General features: G+C 37.6%; 1 protein-coding gene across 3 annotated transcripts in view; it reads right to left on the reverse strand.

Moving 5' to 3' along the window:
• Positions 1-25,530, reverse strand: part of SENP7 (SUMO specific peptidase 7) — a 165,686-nt gene that overhangs the window by 9,440 nt on the left and 130,716 nt on the right. For all 3 annotated transcript variants that reach the window (XM_079766837.1, XM_079766839.1, XM_079766838.1), the window contains 6 exons: positions 23,450-23,483; positions 11,535-11,714; positions 10,121-10,383; positions 7,351-7,484; positions 5,468-5,584; positions 1,979-2,101 (listed from right to left, as the gene is read on the reverse strand). In XM_079766837.1, coding sequence (XP_079622963.1) covers positions 1,979-2,101; positions 5,468-5,584; positions 7,351-7,484; positions 10,121-10,383; positions 11,535-11,714; positions 23,450-23,483 — 851 coding nt within the window. The remainder of the gene's footprint in view (positions 1-1,978; positions 2,102-5,467; positions 5,585-7,350; positions 7,485-10,120; positions 10,384-11,534; positions 11,715-23,449; positions 23,484-25,530) is intronic.

Consider the following 25,530-nt stretch of genomic DNA (forward strand, 5'->3'; position numbering starts at 1 on the left):
TGAAAACTGCTAGGTTTAGTTTACCTAACCATCCTTTTCAAGCTATATAACACACTAGAAAATTATCTCCTTTTATTAACTCCTGGGTATTCTTAAATCTGATCCCTGTTTATAAATAATGTAATAGAAGGCAACAATTTATAAAATGTTATGTAGATTCTACAAGTGGCACAACTGAATATAAACAACTATACTTTTTATTCTGTTTAGTTTCATCTTCACATGGTATAAAACACTATTATTAAACCTTAACAGAATTGTCTAAATGTTATATCTGTGAATAAGGAGGTGTTTTAAAACATAATGAAAGAGGAAGAAGGAGGCAGATGTTCTTAGATTTTTAAAGCTGACACTTGTTTCCCTTCATTTGTTATATAAAGAAACTATAAGACAATGAGTTAAGTATATCCATCTTTCATTTTATTTCTTCAACAAATATTTATTAGGTTCCTAAGAACAAATAATGACATCACCCACACTGACCTAAAGGAATTTATTTTAAAATGAGGGCAGAAAAAAAACCCCACAACAAAAATTAAAATATAAGTGTCATAAGGAATGACATTACAGCATCTAGAAAGCCACCTATAAAAGGGTTGGCACACACACAAAAAACAAATACGGAATAGTTTATTTTCTTTACATCAGGGGTGGGGAAAGTCCATGGGCCCAATAAGGTTTGAGAAATCATTTGGTCTGGTCCTGCCAAGGCAACCGCAGGTAGGACTCGAAATTCAATAAATCTAGGAGCTTTTTTTTCATAGCAGCATACATTTATATTAAGTGAATTATATTAAGTGAATGCTATTATAAATATCTAAATGGCCCTTGGCAGAAAAAAAGTTCCCCACCCCTGCTTTACTAAATCCATCAGGGAAGATATCAAACCAAGTTTGGATGTCAAAAAATAATTTTAGGAAGGGGATGGCATTTAACAGTGGCATAAAGGAGGTGGTATGTGACTTCTGGATCAGGGATCCATCCCTAGAAGAACCTCTTTTTATGCAGGAAATTAAACAAATCATTAAGTTCTTAAAGGTTTATATACCAAGTAATATAGGAAATAGACATCTTTGCCCAATACCTGTTCATCTGACTAACCAAACTTGCAAGGGCAGACATGGGAAATAAGATGGGATCCAGAAAGGGCTAAAAGATGTGATAGGAATGAACATTGTATGTAGAAGACTAACTTCATAAAATAATATGGAGTCATATGTTCACTGAGTTTTTTTATTTAAGAATGGCCCAACCATTACAAGATTATAAACAACTGCTTTCCTCTCTCTAGTGTATAGTCTATTAATTTTCCATTTGAAAATCACAAGGATGCCAAGTTTTCTGTGTTATGTTGGTGTTTGGTAGATTTCCTGATTATGTTAACTTTATTTGATTGGGAATATATTACACATGGGATGGGGCAAGGAGAATAGGAAGGAATATGGGAGCCACAAATTAATCTTATTCTCAGTTCCTAACTGTGTAGAAAATCCTCAATCAAATGTCTAACAGTTCTCTCCCCATTAAATGATACACATTATTATTTATCGTTTTATTTGAGTTCTTAGCATGTACCAAGCACTGAGAAAAAGGCACCAGGGATAGTAGAAAATAAGGCAGATAAAGTCCCTGACCTCATGGAGCTTATACTTTAGGGTGAGAAACTGCCAGAATTACTGCCCAAGGTGGAAGGTAAAGAAGAAATCACCTAGTTCCTTCCTTCCTTCCTTCCTTTCCAACTCCCAGTGTCCCCCAAAGGAAGTGCAACTGGAAATGCAGCCTGCAAGAGTCGGCCTCCCTTTGAGAGGGAGCAGTACCATGGAGGGGTGAGAAATGTCTCACAGAACAACAGACCCAGCACCTGCACAAGTGGTAATATTACTCACTCAAGGGAACACTATACGAGGTTATTTCATTAGAAACATCAAAATGGTATATTTGCCTCTCAAAACATAAGTATAACGTAAGACAGACTTACGAAAGATTTGGATTATCTTCTGTTAAGTTATTTTCCTTTCTCGTCAAGCATTTATAGAAAAAGCTACTAAAAATGTGACTTCGTTCAACAAGTTCATTTGATGCCTTTTCCAATATAAGATACCTGGTAAAGTAGCAATACCACAAAATTATATTATTTTTAGATTTCACCTGATCTCCCCCCAATTATCTTACGTGTTCTGGGAATCTTCATTTTTATATCCAATTAGATTCAAAGCAATCTTGCAATTTGCTCTAATTTCAGTTCTTTTTGTTTTTTAGTTACTTCAAAGACCTGCACCAAGACTGTTTAAAGCAGAAATTGCCCACTTATTCATTTATTCACTTAACAAATATTTATCAAATACCTAACATGTGTTGAGTACCATATTTATACTACAGACACAAAAGAAAAGAAAAAAATCTTAATAATTCTGAGACATGACTAATCGCTAAATTCTTAGTCCATTTCTATACTAAAAGTTCTTCAACATAAGATTATAATTCAATCATTGAATAATTAAACCTTTCATGATTAGAGAATTCAACTATTCCTTTTTTTGTTTGTTGTTAAACCTCACCTGAGGGTATTTTTCCCACTGATTTTTAAGAAAGTGGGAGGGAGGAAAAGAGGGAGAGAGAGACATCAATGTAAGAGAGACACACTAATTGGTTGCCTCCCACACTGCCCCAACCAGGGCTGGGAATCGAACCCAAGACCCTTAGGTACCTGTGCCTGTGCTCCAACCACTGGGCAACACAGGCTAGGGCAGAACTCTACTATTTTTAATGTTTAATGTTTATGCAGGTTTGAAAATTACCTTATAATTACTTTTTTTTAAAACATAACAGACAGAGAAAATGTGAAGTTTTTCTATAATGTGGTTATGGGATAGATATACTACAGGGAAGGAGACACAAAGAATGCTTGGTCTGAATGATGATTAAGATGGGTGCATACATATGTGAACATCAGCTTTATACTCTAGTACTTGAAAGTTATTCATCAATTTAAAAAATAAAGCTAGAATCCCCTCTGAAAATAAGGAACACAGATATAGGCAGTTACGTGAAAAGGAAATATAGGAAAATACTATTAAATCTGTATTAAAAATAAAATTTTATTAATTAATTCCAAAAAACATTAAAATACCAAAAAATGATCCATTTCATCTCATAAAATATAAATTTGATAACTATTACAGGATACAAAAATAAGATTCAAAGTGCTTAACCTTTGGAGGGAGAATGATTATAAAACTACCAAATAACTTTAAAATAAGGCAAAATAGTATAAGTACCATAAAAGAGATGCAAATGAAGTTTTATGGAAGTTAATAATATCTGTTTAGAAGATCAGGAAAAGTTTCACAAAGGTACCACTTGAAAGGAACCTTGAAAGGGAATAAAATTTCAACAAGTTTAAATAAGAGGTGAGAATTCCAGGAAGCAGGAAAAACAGAGCAAGGGATGGGCTTTGTTTAGCAAACTGTGTATAATTCAATTTTGCTGGACTATGTAGTACATATATGTAGATGGCTGAAAAGATAGATTGGTGTCATATTATCAAGATCCTCAAATGCCAGACTGTGTTTGAACTCATTTTAACAGGTAATAAGATACTACTAAAAGTTCCTAAGAATTGCTTTCTTAGAGCAGTTTAAGAAAAATAAAGTTAAAAAAACAGAGACAAAAGATACAGGAAGACTACTTAAAAAGGCAGAATGACAATTTAGGTGAGATAAGGAGTGCTAGAAAGATCATGACAACAAAAGAAAGAGATTAAATGAACTTGAGAGACAGAATCTGTTAAAATTGGCAACTCAATATGTAGAAAGCGAATTGGGGGGGGGGGGGGGAGATAAAGAGTCCATGATAATGGAGACTTTCACTCCCAGTCTAGATTGAATAATATGGACCAGATTTACCCTTCTGCTTGAAAAAAAAATGAAACAAAATATTTAAAACCATCGTTTTTAAAACCCTGGACATCAGGCAACAAAGCACAGTGATCTCTGAGAAACGTGAAACAAGGTAAGCTCCACTACTGCCCTCAGGACTGCCTTGTCAGTTTCCAGGCTGCAGCACAAGGAGTAACCCACTGAGGCCTGACAGACTCCCCGAGGTGAAGAGATGGATGCGAGTCAGAAGAGACCAAGGCAGCCAGGGTTCGCAGATGTGAATATTGGAAAGAAAAGAACTGTCTGCATAGAGAACTCCAAACATCTTCAGAAAGTTCTCAAGTAGTCAGCAGCATATTGATCATTGTACGAGGGTAAGGAAAATACCCAAGGCTGGGGGGGGAAAACTACCTGAAAAGATGAGATAGAACGGTACCCAGCATTTCCACAGGCCATGGGAATAATGCCTTTTCCTACCAGCCAGCCTGGAAAACCTCATGATTCATGAGGCACCGGGTAGAACACTCTGAAAGGTCTTTCCTCAGAGGTGGGGATTAATTTGATGATCTTGGCTAACAAATCACAAAAAGCATGATCCTTAAAAGCATCAAACTGCTTCCAAACAATCTGTGTTCCATAATAAAATTCAATTAATATTTATAGGAATACAAAAATGCCCAGCACCCAATAAAAAAAAAATCACCAGACATGCAAAGAAGCAAAACAAAACAAAAAACACTCACAATGAAAAAGAAAAACTGGTCCAAAACTGACACAGGTGTTAGAATAAGTAGAAAAGGACATTGAAACAGTTATTGTAACTATATTCCAAACAGTTACTATAACTAGATAGATACATGGAAGATAAAAAAAAGGACCCAAATTAAACTTCTAGAGATTAAATCTACAATGTTAAGGATAAAGAGTAAATGCTAGTGTGAAATTTGGGGCCTGAGTGACTAGACTAAATACCGGATTATCAGTAAAATAGGGCTTAGGTAAAATGACAATAAATTTAGTTTGAGAGGGGTCAATGAAATAATTAGAGACAACTAAAAGAAATGAAGGGATACAGTACAAAATAAAGGCTAGAAACAAATTACCTTTGCATGAAAGTTGATAAAACTTGCCTATCTATTCCTTCAGCTTGGCTATACAAAAATTTGAAAGTTTATTTTTAAATAGTGATATGGATTTTTAAAATGACTGTTAACTCTTAATTGTGCTTAAAGACACAATAGATAACTACCCAGAGTTGCTTCTTTTCAGTTAGTTCCTAAAGTGATTGTAATTATGTAAGTAGTTCCTTCATCACAATAATAGTCAAAGAAGAATAAATCTAAAACAAACAAAAACTAAAACAAACTAAAAACAGTAGCTCTTCGGAATTACATAGTATCTATTGGAAATAAGGGAATACAACTGAGTTAGTCAACTCTAGAAAACGTTTGTAGACAAAAAATTTTCAAATCTAGTATCTTGGCAGGTTACTTTTATCTAGAGTTAAATACTTCAGATATAAAAACATTTACTTTAAGATTCACATCAACACCTGTAAAGCAAATGAGATCATTTAGCATTGTACTTACTTAAGGTAGAAATCAATAATTACATCATTAAGAAACTCCCCTTCTTCTAAGCACTCCAGATCTTCACTAGTTACTCCTAATCCCCCCTTGGTAGGTGGTGGAGGATATACAATCAACCTTAAAAGTAAAAAATAAAGTTAAAGTATATTGGTATTAAAAATTCTAGTATCAAAAAGATTTGTCATATCGTACAATAACAGGGTAGTAGTATTCAATAACTAAAATACGTAGAGTAAAAAATATTTGACAGGATACGAGCAATTATATTTTCCTCCCTTTATTTTTATAAGCTACTTATAGTAGTCTCATTGAGCATCTTTTCCTTTCCAATTCTTCTCATGTAGGCTGGTCTCAATATCTGTTAAATCAATAGGTTATATCTCACAATCAATCACAACACCATTGAGGATGTCTATCTTCTGCATAATTTTTAACTTTCAACAAACTGATATAGTAAAACCATGGATGATTTTCCTATGGTATACTTTCCAACTCTAAGTGAATCCCTATTCAGATTCCTAGTTCCTTTCTATTCAGAAGAGCCAGCAATCAAAAACTATACTCTACTGGTGGCTAGTCTAAGCCAGCAGCTGGGTAATGGAAATAACAGAGAGCTTAAGGAGGCAAGTTCCCTATAATAAAGTGCTTATAATGTAAAACTTAAGAGAAGATAAGGGAAAAAAATAATTAGAACACAACCAAAAAGAAGTAGAAAATAGATGACAACTAATTAGGCATCTTTCTTCTAGCATCCTCTCTTGAAATTCAGAAATAAGACCAGTAGCAGCTGTGAATTCTTGACTATAATCTTGGCATAGACAGGTGCACAAATCTATACTAATAAAAGGATAACATGCAAATGGTTGTGACGCTCTCATGCTATAACGACCGATCAGCAGGAGGCTGCGTGCACGGCAGGCACGGGTGGGTGAGGCTGGGACGTGAGGCTGCGTGTCTTGCCTGGCGCCGGCCGGGGACGTATGCTGTTATTGTTTATTTATTAATAAATGTATATATTATTTCATATACATTTTACTAATTTTCTTTCATCTCTGACACTTCTATTATAGAGAAATGGCAAATAGCAATATAAAATATTTCCTCTAATTAATTCCCTTTTAATGTGCACAAATTTCATGCACTGGGCCACTAGTATAGTAAATAATAAAGGTATAATATTTACTTCTTGAACTAGGAAGATTTAAGAAGATAAAAGTCATCCGCAATTGACTTAATCTTGATAAGCATGACACCTAAACCAAAAAAGACGGAAAATTTTAAATGCTAATATTATAGTTTCTATTTATCAGCTATTTTCCTATCCTGTGCTTTCAGGTGGTGTTTTTTTCCCCTAAAACACAGAAAATGAATACATAGAGGAATAAAACCACCCTCAAATGCATAGACTCCCAATTCTGCCTTCCCACCATGAGAAGATATATAAAAGATGAAATATAAACCAAAAAAAAGCAATTTCTGAAAGGGAAGTTCTGACAAATTCTAAAATACCTTAAATTGAGGCACACTTTAATAAAGTAATTTAATTTTCCTATTATATGTTCAGATATAAAATATATAATCTTAAAAATCATACATTGCTATTTAAATATTTTCAATAAATGCTTTAATCTTACAAAATTTGATAGTTTGGCTACTATTTCTGTCTTATTAACATAAAACTAAATGAAATGGCACACCTGTTTTTCTTAATAAAATTTTTTAACTTTTCATAAATTTAGAAAAAACATTATTTTCATTATTAGCCATTTAGTGTGAAAGTAAAACTCAAACATTTAAAAAGGTAGACTACTTAAAATGAGCCACATGAGTGAAAAGGACTAGCGTGCCCACCTATTGCAAACGGGACATGACACAGTACATACTTCTGAACAGGTCCAGTGTGCCTGACTTCTCGCCATTCTTCATCTGGGTTAGTTGTAATAGAAAGTGAGTAGCAACCGCTACTTTGCTTCTGCAGGAAGGTGTAATTAGGTTTGGCTGCATCTATATTTGAGGGCTGACAGGAAAAGGGGAGAAAAGTCTCCTTATAGATACATAAATACATATTAACTCTGAAAAGAACAGTCAAAACCTAGACTTGTAAGAGAAAATGTGACTAAAAAAAATCCAAATCACGGAATTATATCTATACTTTTAGAATTTCTGCAAAGATATAAGCATCAAAATAATACTATTGATCAAAAGATATTGTACATAATGAAAGTTTCAGTTGAAGTGTTACTTATAAATCTGAGCTTTATAATTAAAAGAGAATCTGTGTAGCTCAAAATGAACAAAAGAGGTGATAATAGAAAAAAAATTTTAAAGAGGGACTGAAAGAGTTCATAATAATATAAATTGATATTCTATTATTAAATGGAAAAGTAGAATGTAAATTTGTATATACAATATAGTTACCATGCAAAATTGTTACAATCCTATCTAATAAAAGAGTAATATGCAAATTGACCATCACTCCAACACACAAGATGGCTGCCCCCATGTGGTCAAAGATGGTTGCCCCCATGTGGACACAAGATGGCCAGCAGGGGAGGGGAGTTGTGAGGGATCACGTCTGCAAGGGAGGGCAGTTGTGGGCAATCAGGCCAGCAGGGGAGGCCAGTTGGGAGGGACCAGGCCTGCAAGGGAGGGAAGTTGGGGGCAACTGGGCCTGCAGGGAAGGGCAGTTGGGGGGGGACCCAGGCCTGCAGGGGAGAGCAGTTGGGGGGGACCAGGCCTGAAGGGGAGGGCAGTTAGGGGTGACCAGGCCTGCAGGGGAGAGCAGTTAGGGGCAAACAGGCCTGCAGGGGAGGGCAGTTAGGGGCAAACAGGCTGGCAGGGGAGCAGTTAGGCATCAATCAGGCTGGTGTGGGGGGGGGGTTATCAGGCTGGCAGGCAGAAGCAGTTAGGGGCAATCAGGAAGGCAGTCAGGCGAGAAGTTGGGAGCCAGCAGTCCTGGATTGTGAGAGGGATGTCCAACTGCCCGTTTAGGATCGGGCCTAAATGGGCAGTTGGACATCCCCCGAGGGGTCCCAGATTGGGCTGAGGGACACTCCCCCACCCCCGTGCATGAATTTCGTGCACCGGCCTCTAGTGTGTACATAAAGAACGAAAATCTCACACCTTGTCTTTCTAATGTGGCTTCCTACAAGCCTTCTAAATAACAGATTAGCCCCTGACCAGACAGACTGTCCTGTGTGTAGGTATACATGCACATGCATGCTCCACAGCAAACTTAATAAACACTTCTCTCTAGAGTTTTTTTTTAAAAAAAGAGCATATTTAAACTTACTATGAATTGTTTCAAGGTAATTTTAGACTTACAGAAGAGTTGCAAAAAACAAGCCTCTCCCAGATTCCAGTTAATATTAACATCTTATATAACCACTAGTAGCCCTGCATATGAATCCATGCACCAGTAGCTCACCAGTAGCTCGCTGCCACCCTCCAGTGGCTCTCCATATGATGCCCCGCCCTCCTATAGCTCCCCCATCCCCCATCCCCCGCCTCCCCTCATAGCTTGCTGCCCTGCCCCCTCCTTTAGTTCTCCACCACCCGCTTATAGCCAGTAGCTCGCTACCGCCCTCCTGTAGCTCTCCGCCCACTGCCCCGCCCTCCTGTAGCTCCCTCTGCTCCCCAGCCACCCTCATAGCTTGCTGCCCTGCCCCCTCCTGTAGCTCTCTGCCGCCCACTTGTAGCTCGCTGCCCCACCCTCCTGCTGATCCGTGATCTGGTCATTACATGGTCGGTCATTACACTTCACGGCGTAATGACCATTTGCATATTACATCTTTATTATATAGGATAGTACAATTATCAAAACTAAGACATTAACCCTGGTATAATATTATACGGTAAACTACAGACTTTATTCTGTTTCAACTAGTTTTTCCACTAATATCTTGTTCCTGTTTCAGGACCTTACAATGCTTCAATCTTCCCTTATCTTTCATAACCTTGGTATTTTTAAAGAGCATCAATCAGTTATTTTGTAACCAGGTTTCTCTGGGTTTTTTCTCATGATTAGATTGAAGTTATACAATACTGGAAGAATACCACAGAAGTGGTGTACCCTTCTCGGTGGATGATGTGACAGGTATTATGTCAGAATGTCTTATTACTGGTGGCATTAACTCGGATCACTTGGGTTAAGGTGATGTCTGCCAATATTCTCCACTGTTACTACTTTATGTAATTAATAAATATATTGGGGAAGAGATTTTGAGATTATGCACATATCCTGTTTCTCCTTAAATTTTCACCCATTAACTTTAGCACCCAATCAAACTATGATTTTTCTAATGGTGGTTTTATATTTCTCTCATTCTTTATATTTATTAATTGGAATACTTTTCTAAGAAAGACGTGTCCCTTATCCATCATTTATTATTTATGTATTCATTCATTAATTCAGTTATTTATTTATATCAATATAGATTTTTTGGTATTCATGTTATTCTTTAGTTATAATGACACACTATCATTATTGAGTTTGCTGATCAAACTGTTCTAGCTTTGGCACTGGGAGTTCTTCAGGTTGGCTATTGTGCCCTTTAGACAAAACAGCATTTTGAAATCAGCTTAATTTCAATCAAAGAATTTTCACCAAATCTTCTCCCACCCCCTCACCAATTATATTAATCATATGCTAACCTGAGATATTGATTGCATCTTTATTTCTTCAGCAGCAGCAGCAAGGAAGGAACAAGTTGAAGCACAGTAATAATGAATAAAAGAACTTTCTTTCGAAGAAAGGTTCTGAAATAAAGGAAATGCCTGAACCCAAGACAATGGGTAAGAAAGCTCTAATTCTCCAGTGGTTGTACTTATTTCTGTCATAATATCTTTCAATTTCAATTCTTCTCTTTGTGAAATAGGATTGGGTAGCTCAAGGAAAATGAATTCACTGGATTTTGCTATTAAAAAAACAACAACAACAATTTTTATCAATAGCATTACTTTTCAAGGGCATTATAATTAAAATAACTTGACTATTATTAACAGTAAGGTTGGTATATAACCACTAGCAAAGTAATCCAGGCTAATTAAATCCCAAAATAGGCCATTAGTAACTAGAACCAAAACTGACAATTTTTAGACTCCTTACTGCATTAGAATGTAAACTCCACAAGGATTTTGACCTCTGTTATTTCCAGGACCTGGTGCTTAGGAGGTCTAGTAAATATTTGTTACTGGATGTATAAATAAATGAATGAATGGTAACAAAGCAATTAATTAGTTTTCTCTACCCTCCTCCATATATCAAATTTATTCATTTTAAAAATGTTCCAATCAAACACTTCCTTCAATATCATTTTCTTTAATCAATCATTTCAACAGTGGTCTCAAATGACATTCTCTTCCCCGAAAATGATTATAAATGGCTAATTATATTTCTCCAACTTCTTTGCTATGCAATCATAAATCTTCCCAATTAATTTGGAATTAGGATAGCAAGATAACTAATTTTAAATATGTATGTGTATATATATATATATATATATATATATATATATATACATATACATACACACACACATATATATATATATATATATATATATATATATATATATACACACACACACATATATATATATATGTAAGTATAATGGGAGCATACAGAAAAGTACTCGTACTCAATCCAGTCTTAGAGAAAGGATATATAAGTAAACTGAGCTTCTCTTTAGGAACTGAAGAAAATGTTGAAGTTAAATACTTCTGCATTTTATTTAACTTTGTCACTAATTAGCTCAGTCATAGTTCATTTTGAAATCAGGGCAAACCTCATAAGAAAGGTAGCCAAGGATGGTAACTGACTAAAAGATAAGGTATTCCTTTTATTTCAGAAAATAATGTCATTTGATTGAGTAAAAGAAGTATCAGGAGAAATTATGTGAATAAATAGAATAATTTATCTTACATATTAAGGCATAAATTTTTTTAATTCAATGAACTTAATTTCAAATCAGTGAAATTACATCTTATTAAATTACTTCAGAAGAAAACTACTTATTTACAGGACTTCTCAAGTTATCCTGACATTCAGAAATAATTTTATACTCACATTGCTGGCTTAACATAGAGTTTTCTAATTGGGTCTGAATGTCCTGAAGATAATGTGATGAGACCCAGAGGAAAAGGATAGCAAGACTCCTTTTACTGTGATCATCATCCTTACTTTTCCATAATCCAAACCTCTTTAAATGTGTGGTATCCACTAGCAATAAAACCTCATTCAAGGACACTAAAACAAATAAAATATAACAAATTAATAAGTTAATGTATTTAGGAATACAACACTTATACACTATCTAATCTATATATATATATATAAAAGCCTAACTGACCAACCGACCAAACAACCAACGACTGGTCGACTGCTCACTATGATGCGCACTGACCACCAGGAGGCAGACACTCAATGCAGGAGCTGCCCCTGGTGGTCAGTGCACTCCCATAGCGGGAGCGCCACTCAGCTGACTGACGAGTGCCAGACGCAGGGCTCACGGCTGGCCGCTGCAGCCCCGAGACTGCAGCGGAGCAGCAGCAAGCCTTCAGAGCGGCGGTGACGGCGGCGGTGACAGCGGGGCCGGGATAAGCAGGCAGGAGCAGCAGGTGGCATTGGACTGCAGGTTTTGGCCCGATCCCCGCAGGCTATGCTGAGGGGCCCCACCGGTGCACACCGGGCCTCTAGTATACTATATTTTCAAAAAGAATTATTTTTCAAAAGCATAATTTCCAGTGCACTTCACTGAACTTAGCTGAAATTCCCCAAACAATATTATTACAGTAACAAATATCACATTACAATTAGAAAAGACCAAATAATTAAATGTAGCAATTTAGTCTCTCACACTTATATGATCTCAGTTATATCCAGGAATGTAAAATATTAAATTTCCATAGCATAAAAAACCTTATCCAGAGAGATTTCTTACTAAGGATTCCATTAATACTAGCAAAATGGGAAGAAAGAAAGAAAAAAAAAAAAAAGACTATCTTACTAATGCAGAAAAGCAAGCATAATATAACTTAGAAAATTATGTATTTCTATCTTGGTCAATACTATCAACCAGGCCTCCAAATGCTATCATAAGCCAATTTATGCCTCTCTTTCTTCTCCCAAAACACCTGCAGTCTAATTCTACTATACAGATTAGCCACTATGAAAAGATTCTCAAGAAGAGTATATATGAGCTTCTGGGTGGTCTTAGATGATATTTCTTTTTAAATTCTTGAAGGTTTTACTTCTCAAAATTTCTAGGTAATCACTCTGAATTATCACTCTTCCTCCCTCTTGCTATCCTAAAAGAATCCCCTCTGAGGACCCTTTTTTTAAATTCAAAGAAATATATAAATTGGTATAAAGAAGTCCCAAAGGTCATCCAGTACAACTTTAAGAAAACAAGCAGCTAAACTAGGAATATAAATATCAGCTAAGTAAGTATAAACCCAGGATAGGTACTGACTTGAAATAAATTTCTTAGCACTCCTCCCCTCATTATCTTTTAGAACCTTCCTACTCAAATGTAGTCCTCAGCCTCCGACATTGACATCACCTGGGAGCCTGTAGAAATACAGAAAATCAGGCCCCACCCTAGATCTACTGAATCAGAATTGTCAGTTTAACAAAAAATCCCAGGTGATTCATATGAACATGAAAGTTTGAAAGCATTTTACAATAAGCATTCAAATACTTATTAACTAGTTATCTTAATGTTCCCTTGCCAGCCATTCTTTTTTTACTTTTTCTTGTAAGTTAACCCATTTTAAACATCTCTTTATTTCATATTTCCTCCTTCTTTCTTTCATTCTTTCCTTCCCTTATTCCATTTCTCCATGTCTTTTTCTTGTTCCTTTCTGCATTTCTTTCTATTTACCCTCTGGGCCTGTCTGCATGCATACCAGCCTACCTTTTCTCTCCTCCTATCCTGTCCCATCCTACACTATCTCCCCTCTTTCCTTTACTCTCTATTTACTGGCTCCTTTCCATAGACTATCAATTACCTATCTATGGCTCTATCTATATTTTATATTCCTACCTACCTAACCTTCCTATCTATCATCCATCCATCTTATATTTTACTGTAATATTTTAACTGACTTCTTTTTAGATTTCTTTCCCCACTGTCCAAAGTTGCACTTAATTTTCTTACTAGTTCCTCCTTTTCAAACCCTCTCATGCTCACATTTTCTTTCACTTTTTATATTTCACTCTTTCCTACTGACTCATCACTCTATTTAAACTTCTTTCCTCTCACGTCCTCCCTTTGTATCTTTCCCCTCCCTTCTTTTATAGCCTTTTTCAATCTTTCCTCACTCCATTTCGTTCCTTGTCTTTTTCTTTCTCTATTCCTTGCCTGCCTGTGTCCTGCATGCCTGCCTGCCTTTTCTTCCATTTCCTTCCTGACTTCATTCCTTCTTCCCTCTTTTCCTTCACTCTTTATCTCTCCCTCTCTCCCTTCCTCTTTCCCTCTTCCATTCCTCCCTCCCTCCCTCCTTCTCTACCTTTCTTCCTTCCTTTCTTTTTTACTGGTTCTTCTTTTAAAAAAAATCGTTATTTTCATCTCTATCCCTTTTGTTCTCTTTCTAATTACTTTGTACAGTCTTTTATATTGGCTTACAGCTTTTAAAGTCCTCTCTCTCTCTCTCTCTCTCTCTCTCTCTCTCTCTCTCTCTTTCTCTCTCCCCCTCTCCCTCTCCCTCCCTCTCTCTTTAGCTATCCTTCTTTATTTTACTGTATTTTTTAATACTGACTCCCACTTTTTTCCAGCTTACCCTATATAATAAAAGGTCAGCCACCATAAGCATAATGACCAGAATAACCAGAGACCAGAACCACCATGGCCCCTCTCTGGGCCCCGCCCCCAAGCAAGTGGTTAGGGGCGATCAGGCAGGCAGGCAGAGTGGTTAGGGGTGATCAGGTGGGCAGACCAGTGGTTAGAGGTGATCAGGTAGGCAGATCATCAGTTAGGGGTGATCAAGTTGGCAGGCAAGTGATTAGGGGTAATCAGGTAGGCAGACCGCCCCTCCCCGAGCTGGCTCCACCTCCAAGCAAGCAGTTAGGGACAATCAGGCAGGCAGGCAGAGTGGTTAGGGGTGATCAGGTAGGCAGGCGAGTGGTTAGGGGCGAACAGGTAGGCAGATGGCCCCTCACAAGGCCGGCCCCACCGCCCAGCAAAGAAAGAGGGAGGCCCAGGCCAGCCAAGCCATTGCACACCAGCCTGTTGCCTGCAGAGGGAGGCCACTGGTGGCAGGGGAGGGGGGGGCGGCGCTGCACAGGTGGCAATCAGTGGCAGCAGCGGGGATGGGGCCAGCTGCCTGCAGCTGGGGGAAGGAAAGCCCCGATAGGCCCTGATCTCAGGCTAGGACTAGGGACCCTACCCGAGGGGTCCTGGATTGTGAGAGGGTGAGGGCCAGGCTGAAGGACCTCCCAAATGCACAAATTTTCGTGCACCAGGCCTCTAGTTAGATATAATTGACATATAACACTATGAGTTTAGGTATAAAACATGTTGATTTGATACACTTATTTATTGCATTGCAATACCACCCTAATGTTAGCTAACACCTCCATCACATCACATAATTACCACTTCATTTTTGTGCTGAGAGCATATAAGATCTACTCTCTTAGCTACTTTCAAGTATATATACAGTATTATTAGCTATAATAACCAATCTGTATATTAGACCTCCAGAACTTATTCATATTTGAATTCAGTTTTTACTCTAACCAACATCTCCCCATTTACCCCAATCAACATCCAAGCCTCTGCCCTGGTAACCACCATTCTACTCTCTGTTTCTGTGAGTTCAGCTTTATTAGAGTTCACATATAAGCAATATCATGTACTATTTGGTTTCTCTCACTTATCATACCTTCAAGGTCCATCCATGTTGCCCTTATTTCTCATGGCTGAATAATATTCATGTGTATGTGTGTGTATGCATGTGTGTGTGCGTGTGTGTGTGTGTACACACTACATCTTTACCCATCTGTTGATAGACACTTTGATTTTCCTATACTTTGCTACTGTGAATAATGCTCCAATAAACATGGGGTGCACATATCTCTTCAAATACTGTTTGCATTTTCCTTGGATGTATACCCAGAAGGATTACTGGATCGTATGATAATTCTACATTTAATTTTTTGAGAAACCTCTATATTATTTTCCATAGAGACTGCACCAGCTTATATTCCCACCAACAATGCACAACACTTGTTATTTCTTGTCTTTTTTATGACAGCCAATCTAGCAGGTGTGAGGTGATACTTATTGTGGTTTTGGTTTGCATTTCCCTGTTGATTAGAGATGTTGAGCATCTTTTCATGTGCTTATTGGTCATTTGTAACTCTTCTTTGAAAAATGTCTACTCAATTCCTCTGCCCACTTTTCAATCAAAACTTTGTTTTTTTGTTTGTTGGGAGGATTTTTGTTTGTTCGTTATTGAATTAAATGAATTCTTTATATATTTTGGATATTAACCCAAAATCAGATATGTGATTCGGAAGTATTTTCTTCCATTCTGTAGGTTGCCTTTTCATTTTGTTGTTTCCTTTGTTGTACAGAAGCTTTTCAGTTTAATGTAGCTCCACTTGTCTGTTTTTGTTTTTGTAACCTTTGCTTTTAGTGTCAAATCCAAGAAAAGCATTGCCAAGATGGATGTTGAGGAACTTACTGTCTATATTTTTTTCCAGGAGTTTCAGGTCTTACTTTCCGTCTTTAATGCATTTTGAATAGTATATCATAAAGGTAGAGGTTCAGTTTCATTCTTTTGGATGTGGCTGTCCAGCTTTCCCAATACCATTTAATGAAGAGACTGTGGTTTCCCCATTATATATTCTTGGCTCCTTTGTTAAAAATTTATTGACCATATACTGGCCTGTGTGGCCCAGTGGTTGAGCGTTGACCTATGAACCAGGAAGTCATGGTTGGATTCCTGGTCATGGCACATTCCTGAGTTGCAGGCTTGATCCCCAGTAGGGGGCATGTGAGGCAGCTGATCAATGATTCTCTCTCATCACTGATGTTTCTCTCTTTCTCTCCCTCTTCCTTCCTCTCTGAAATCAGTAAAAATATGTTTAAAAAAAGAAAAAGAAAAACAGCTTTTAAATTTTTCCCTTAAAAAAGAATTTTAACACTACCCTGGCTGGTGTAGCACAGTTGGTTGGGCATCTTCTTGTGCGTCAGAGGGTTGCTGGTTCGATTCCTGGTCAGGGCATATGCGGGGTTACAGGCTAGGTCCTGGGTAGGGGATGTGCAGGAGGCAGATGATCAATGCATCACTCTCACATAGATGTTTCTCTCCCTCTCTTATTCTCCTTCTCCCTCTAGAAAATCTTTTATAAATAAATAAAAAAAGGAATTTAACACCATCATAAGAAATACTTACTTTATTACCAAAATTTCCCCTAATATTTGGTTTATTCTGTTATAGAGCTATGGCAGACATTGAAAGTGGGAGTTGTCTATCACTATGCCTACCCACTAATAGGGACCTTAGCAATAGAATCCTAATTTTATTTAGTAAGCAAGGTACCAAGCTTTTCAAAGCTCTATTTCCTAGCTTCCTTGGCAAATAGATGTGTGGTCATATAACTAAGTTCTAGCTAGCAATATGTAAATAGAAGAAGTTAGGTAGCATGCACATCTAAAAAGGCTCCTTTAAATTAAGGTCAAGAGATACGTGGTATGTGCCCTGTTAACCATTTCCCCCTTCCTCCTGCTTTCTACCTGGAACACTAACAGGATGACTGGAGTATAAGCTGCCATATGGACCATGAGACAAAACTGAGGATGAAAGTTACATGTCAGAAATGAAAGAGTTAAAAAATAAAAAAGCCTGTGCCCCTCATGACCATAATACACTATACCAGCCCTCTCAGCCTACTTCTGGGTTTCTTCTATGTGAAGAAAAAAAATCACAGCCACACATAATTAATAGCTAATATAAATATGGGTAAATCAAATCTGCCCTCAGCTGCTATAGAAAAAGAATAAACATTTAGACCCCTAGCTTTCCCATCTACAAGAAAAAATTTATATGCATGTCTTGTTCTTTTAAAAAAATTGTATACAGAAACTTAGCATAGATTGGATTTGGGGAAGAAGACTAATATTGTCTTCTTCCATTATAAAATCAAAAACCCATTACCACTGACAGAATATTTTTCCATCGTCTTTTAAAAATAATACAGCAAATAGAGAACCAGTATTGCTTTTCCCAACTTGTCCAATATTTATAAAAATAAACCTTTTCGAAGATTTTTTTAAATCATATGGAATAGGAAAATTATTAAAGAAAGCAATATTTGAGACAAATTAGAAATATTAACTATGAAAACCTAAAATGTCATTTTTGAAATTTGTATCGTAAGAATATGAGAGGTAGCTCTACTACACAGGTAGAACTACATCAAACTAAAAAGCTTCTGCACAGCAGAGGAAATCAACAAAATAAAAAGGAAACCTACAGAATGAGAGAAAATATTTGAAATCATATACCTAATAAGGGGTTAATATCCAAAATATATAAAGAACTCTTACAACTCAAAAACAAATAAACAGTTCTATTAAAAAGTGAGCAGATAAATTAAATAAATATTTTTCCAAAGAAGACATATAGATGGCTAACAGGTACATGAAAAGGTGCTCAACATCACTACATGCAAATGCAAATCAAACCATAGTAACATATCACCTCACACCTGTTAGAATGTCCATCTTCAAAAAGATAAGACATAAATGCTGGTGAGGATATGAAGAAAAGAGAATCCTTGTGCACTGTTGATGGAAATGAAAATTGGTGCAACCACTGTGAAAAATAGTATGAAGCTTCCTTAAAAACTTAAAAATAGAACTACCATATGATCTAACAATTCCACCTGGGGTATTTATAAAAACAAAGCAAAAAACACTAATTCAAAAAGATATGTGCACTCCCAGGTTCACTGCAGCATTATTTACAATAGCCAAGATATGGAAAGGACCTAAGTGTCCGATGACAGATGAATGGATGAAGATATTGTGTGTGTGTGTACACACACACACACACACACACACACACACACACACACACACTGGAATACCATATAGCCATAAGAGAATGAAATTTTGCCATTTGTGATGGATGGACCTTGAAGACAATATGCTAAGTGAAATGTCAGACAAAGAAAGACAAATACGCCCGGCCAGCGTGGCTCAGTGGTTGAGCATCGACCTATGAACCAGGAAGTCACAGGTTCAATTCCCAGTCAGGGCATATGCCCGGGTTGCGGGCTTGATCCCCAGTAGGGGGCGTGCAGGAGGCACCCAATCCATGGTTCTCTCTTATCATGGATGTTTCTATTGCTCCCTCTCCCTTCCTCTCTGAAATCAATAAAAAATATATTTTAAAAAAAAAGGACAAAAACCACATAATGGCACTTATGTAGATTCTAAAACAAAAAAACAAACAAACAAACAAAAAACACCAAGCTCAGAAATTGAGATCAGATTGGTGATTCCCAGAGGTGGGAGAAATGAGGTAAGTGAAATGGATAAAGGGTCAAAAGGCACAAACTTCCAGCTATAAAATAAATAAATCATAGGGATTTAATGTACAACATGGTGACTATAGTTCATAATACTGTATTGCATATTTGAAAGTTGCTAGAAGAGGATATCTTAAAAGCCCTAATCACAAGGAAAAATAATTTTTCTAAGTTCAAATAGGAATGCATATTTACTAGATTTATTGCAGGGATCACTTTGCAATACAGTTTATCTTTGAACAACAAGAAGGTTATGGGTGTCAGTATCTAGTACCCCTCCCCTGCCAATACCAGCATCTGCAAATGCTCAAGTCCCCTATATAAAATGGCATAAAACAATGGCTCTCTGCATTCCAGGATTCCCAACCATGGATCAAAAATACCTACTTTCAATCTACAGTTGGTTGAATCCTCAGGTACAAAACACAGAAACATGTAGGGCCAACTGAAAAAAAAAAATCCATGTATATGTGGACCTCTACAGTTTAAATCCATATTGTTCAAAGGTCAACAGTATATACAAATATCAAGTCATTATGTTGTATACCTAAAGTTAATATAATGTTATATGTCAATTATACCTCAATTTAAAAAAATTTTAATACATAACTCTGTTACACAGGTCTTTATAGCTTATCTTTTCTGAAATTGTTATTTCCTTTTAAATCACAGGTCTTTGTTTCTGCTAAGTAGCTAATGTTATATCATCCCATAATAACTTACTAAAATTTCCTAATTAGGACTATCAATATATTTCTTCTTTGCCTTATATATTCTTACTACTTACAGTAGCTTCCTAATGAATAGATTCACTATCAAACCACATAGCTGTGATTTCTGTACATGGGTATCTGGGGAGTTCAATTACATTATTTTGATCACATCTTCAGTCTTGGAACAAAAGCTTCCTGTTACCTGGTTCATTTCTAAAATGCTATTTGTGTATATATTTTCCTTTTCATTCTTCTCTCTCACAAAGCATCTTTTATATTGCTTATTACTTGGTTTCTTAATGTCATTATTTATTATGAAAGTTTTTCAGTTGGAGAGAGAATGAGAAAATGGCCTGAGTCTCTACAAGTTGCAGGTATATTTCCCAATCTACTTTGCATTATTCAGGTAAAAAAATGGTATTTTTAAAAAAATCTCTCTTATAAAACATTTCATCTGTTTGTATACATTAAAATTTCCCTTATGCTTCTTTCCTTACAGTTCCTATTTTTCCCCTTTTTATATATACCAAAACATGTCTTGCTATCAAAACATCATTTCTGGGAGAAACCAAGATGGCGGCATAGGTAAAGACCTGAACTTGCTGCCTCGCACAACCACTTCAAAACTACAACTAGAAGACAAAATCAGGGTTTTAACACAATTTCCAAGGACCCCCCCCCCCCCCCCCCGCCCCAGCTTTCTCTCTCCACTTCTGCTAACATCTCATCTCCCATACCTTAATCCCTGGTTCCAGCCCAAATGAAGTACTTCCACTTTAGCAATGCCTGTGGTCTCTCACCTCCAGCCCTTGCCATGGACTCTCCCACATAACTCTTAGAGGATCTTGTTAAGAGTTACTTCCACCAAGAAGCCTTTTCTAAGCCTATCTATCCCTTTCCTCCAATTGGATGCCCCCAAGGTGCTTCAATAGTATCTTCTGTCATTCCAAAGGAGGTACTTACTGGCTTGCTTATCTATCTTCCTAATAGGTAAAGGGAGATGATACTAATAGATAATATGCCTTGTTCACCTATATCCTAGTGCCTAGCTCTACTTGTTAATCAATCAACAAAAGGTCTTATAAAGTATTTCACATTCATCAAATGAGGCTCTAACATGAATAAAATGAATTTTATCTACCATTACTGAGTAATATTGGGAAAAAAAAACAGAAAACTACAACTAAAAGACAAAACAAACATCATTCAGAACCACAGGAAGGCTGGCTAAGTGGAAATTCTACAACTACAAGGGAAGAGAAAAGCATGCTGTATGGAGGCACGCGCATGGGGAGGGCTGGCAACTGAGTACGTGGCTGGCTTTTTCAATCCGCAGGAAGACACAAGCTCCCGACTGCTCTGAACTCCAGTTCCAAGTAAGACTCTGGGGACCCAGACTCATACGGGGAGAAACTGGACTGTCTGGCAGTGGGCGGAACTCAAGGGCAGCTTTCTCTCAGAGGTGCTTGCAGCGATTACCGAGGGACACTTAGACCTGGGGGCCTCTTAGGGCAGGGCAGACAGGAAGCCATTGCTGTTTGCTCCACCCTGAGACTCCGCCCCATCCAAGCTGTGCACAGAGGCTTTTGCATATGAATGGCCTGGGCTTTTGAAATCTAAACTTACCTAACAAACTGCAGTTGAGTCAGAGAGACCCAGAACATCTAAAAGAAGGCCCAAGGCCCCACAGCAGCTTGCATTGCTTCACAGCTGGGCCTCATCTGGGCACCTCCAAAGCCCAAACAAAGAAGAGGAATCTGCAGATCTCTCCGTAGCTCCTGCTGACTGGCCTCAGACAGAGGCTAAATTAGCACCTCCTTGGAGATCCAAGAGCCAGTGTACCCAGGGGTCAGAGTAGGACCATCCAGATTACAACTCCTCAGATACATAAGGGACATACTCAGGAGGCAGACTCAGTGAGCACCAAAGCCCCACTAAAGCAAGTCTTGCCTCATAAGGGTGTCTCCAGCACAGAAGTTCTCCCATTGTAGACACAACTGGTCCTCACAGCCAATTGGCCTGGAGGTCAATTCCTCCCAGGGTTACCAACAACAATCAAGGCTTAACTACAACAAGACTGTGCACAGAGCCCACAAAGGGGTGCACCAAGAGTGTCCACCTCAGGTAACTGGGGAGGCTGAGCCACTGGGCCCTATAGAACACCTAGCACACAAAGCCACTCTATCAACTCAGGGAAACAGCCAAAATGCGAAGACAAAGAAACAGATCACAAATGAAAGAAATGGAGGAAAGCAAACTACTGGATATAGAGTTCAAAACCACGGTTATAAGGTTTTTCAAGAATTTTCTAGAAAAGGCCGATAAATTTAGTGAGACCCTCAAGGATATGAAAAAGGACCAACTAGAAAGTAAACATACACTGACTGAAATAAAAAATAATATACAGAGATCCAACAGCAGACTAGAGGAACGCAAGAATCAACTCAAACATTTGGAATATGAAGAAGCAAAAAAACACCCAACTGGAAAAGCAAAAAGAAAAAAGAATCCAAAAATATGAAGATAGTGTAAGAAGCCTCGGGGACAACTTCAAGCGTACCAACATCCAAATTATGGGGGTGTCAGAAGAAGAGAGAGAGCAAGATACTGAAAACCTATTTGAAGAAACAATGACAGAAAACTTCCCCCACCTGGTGAAAGAAATAGACTTACAAGTCCAGAAGCGCAGAGAACCCCAAACAAAAGGAATTCAAAGAGGACCACACCAAGACACATCATAATTAAAATGCTAAGAGCAAAAGACAAAGAGAGAATATTAAAAGCAGCAAGAGAAAAACAGTTAGTTACCTACAAGGGAGCATCCATACTATTGTCAGTTGATTTCTCAACAGAAACTATGCAGGCCAGACAGGAGTGGCAAGAAATATTCAAAGTGATGAATAGCAAGAATCTACAACCAAGATTACTCTACCCGGCAAAGCTATCATTCAGAATTGAAGGTCAGATAAAGAGCTTCACAGATAAGAAAAAGCTAAAGGAGTTCATCACCACCAAACCAGTATTATATGAAATGCTGAAAGGTATTCCTTAAGAAGAGGAGGAAGAAGAAAAAGGTAAAGATAAAAATTATGAACAACAAATACATATCTATCAACAAGTGAATCTAAAAATCAAGTGAATGAAAAATCTGATGAACAGAATAATCTGGTGAATATAAATAATAGAATCAGGGGCATAGAAAGGGAGTGGACTGACAATCCTCGGGTGGAAAGGAGTGTGGGGGGGTGCGGGAAGAGACTGGACAAAAATCATACATCTATGGATGAGGACCGTGGGGGGGGGGGAGGGTAAAGGCATAGGGGGTGGGAACCGGGTGGAGGGGAGCTATGGGGGGAAAAATGAGGAACAACTGTAATAATCTGAACAATAAAGATTTAATAAAAAAAGAAAAGAAAAAAATCAAAGCTAAAAAAAATCATTTCTGTTAAGCCTAAGAAATTATCATGAGTCCCTTAATATTACTTGACTTGAAGTTATTAAAACAATAGTATACTATTTTCAGTATTTTAAAAACATGTTAACTCCTTTTGAAGCTGCTAAAAAAAGTGTTATGTTGAAAAACATTACTAACCTTGGTTTTATTTAAATTCTATACCGGGGGAAAAATGGAAAACTTGTTGCAGAAAGATTTCAGAATTTTTGCTGACCAATTACTTTATACTACAAATTACAGTGAAAAGTGGTCATAAGACAATGATAGCTTACCTTGAAATGGGATCTTAACATACTTCGGCGTGAACTACAGGAAAAATACAAAAACTGAGTTACACTTAAAATGTTGCTAATATTCAAATTTTCAAATTTTATTTTCAAAATTCAAACTCTATACTAAAAGTACTCCAGCCTTTTTATCAATAAACCAAGAATATGCTTCACTGTAAATACTTAGTTTTATGAAAGTTTAAGAATCCTGAACAAGCATTATTTATAACTAGAGGCCTGATGCACAAAATCCGTGCAAGGGACTCGGCCCTCGCAGCCCTGGCTTCGTCCAGAAGGTCACCCAGAGGACTGTTGTTCTGTTTGATCTAATTAGCATATTAGCTCTTTATTATATAGGATAGCCCAGATTTGGAAGCATCCCAAGTATCCAACAGTAAATGAGTGGATAAAGAGCTCTGGTACATTTACACAATGGAATACTACTCAGCTATAAAAAAAAAAAGGGTGGGGGGAGGAAATCCTACCTTTTGCAACAACATGGATGGACCTGGAGAGTATTATGCTAAGTGAAATAAGCCAGTCAGAGAAAGACAAGTACCATATAATTTCACTTACTAGTATATGTGGAATCTAATCAACAAAATTAACTAACAAACAAAATAGAAAGAGACTCATAGATACAGAGAATAGAATGACAGCAGTAAGAGAGGAGGGGGTAGAGGACTGGGTAGAGGAATGAGTAAAAAAGGTGAAGGGATTAAACAAACAAATAAATAAATACCTCACAGACAGATAACAGTATTGTGATTACCAGAGGGAAAGGGGGATGGGAGGGGAAAGACAGGAGAGGTTAAAGGGAAATAAATGGTAATGGAAGACTTGACTTAGGTGAACACACAATACAGGTGATTATAGAATTATACCCCTGAAGCCTATATACTTTTATTAACTAACTAGAGGCCCTGTGCCTGCCCCCTCTCACAGTCCAGGAGCCCTCAGGGGCGGGAGGAAAACCGGCGATCAGGGGCGGGAGGCAACCGGTGATCAGGCAACCACTGCCAGCAGCACAAGCCTTGGCCGGCCCTGGTTACCTGAGCCTTGGGTGGCCCTGGGTGGCTGGGCAGCCGACATCCGAGGCTTGCCTGCGCCTTGGGCCGGCCCTGGGCAGCTGGGGGGCTGAGGGCGTGTCCGGCCACACCGTGCTCCTGCCACCCATCCTCCGCCGTGGGGCTGAAAGGACCGGGGGACTCCAGCTGAGCTGAGGGGACTGAGTACCACCATCTTGTGGCTATGGACACCACCATCTTTGTGACAGTGTGACAGTCAATTTGCATATTCCCTCTTTATTAGATAGGAAATAAATTAAATAAAAAAGAACCCTGTGTAAATAATTTAAATCTCAATGTGCTCTTTTTAAAAAGCAAGTAAGTTTACTTAGTATATTTTTCAAAAATGTTTCCTGAATTTTTAAAGAAGAAATAAGACAATTCAAAAGAAACTGCCAAGAGATGTCACTGACTTGGGTAAATAAGGTGTCACTGACTAGTAAATAAACCAATCACAAAACAGGGTGTAATTTTTGACTTTGTTGACATTCCCAGCATTCATCTTTCCTTGTTCCATGCTCCAAATTCCCTTCCGACTAAGGGTTCGACTAAGGGTTCAGCAAGGTTCTTGCTCTTTCTGCTCCTTCTGCCAGGACACTAATTTTCTCTAGGTACCTCGTCGAGATACCTAACTCCTTACACGTTGCTTTTATGATAAACTCTCAAGAGTTGTATAGCACCTAAATCTTACATGTACCATCTAAAATAGGCTTGTTCTTTTACATTTGTTTTTCCATTAATGCCAAATGAATTCATGCTTCTTTATTTACTCATTAGTTAGGTTTCTCTTTTGAGCAACAAACACATTTATAAAATTGTTGACCAAATCAGGGGTACAGTCTGTGAGCACAAAACAAAATCAAACATGGTCTTGGTACATGGGTACCTAAATTAACTGTCAACAGAGTTCCAAATAAATAAGAAACAATATTCAGTGAAATCACAGATTTACTGTGACTCCCTTACTTTTACCAATTTAAAAATTATTTCATATTGTAGTTTCACAAATATAAAACT

The sequence above is a fragment of the Cnephaeus nilssonii genome (genome assembly GCF_951640355.1).
Source record: "Cnephaeus nilssonii genome assembly, chromosome: 3".
NCBI lineage: Eukaryota > Metazoa > Chordata > Mammalia > Chiroptera > Vespertilionidae > Cnephaeus > Cnephaeus nilssonii.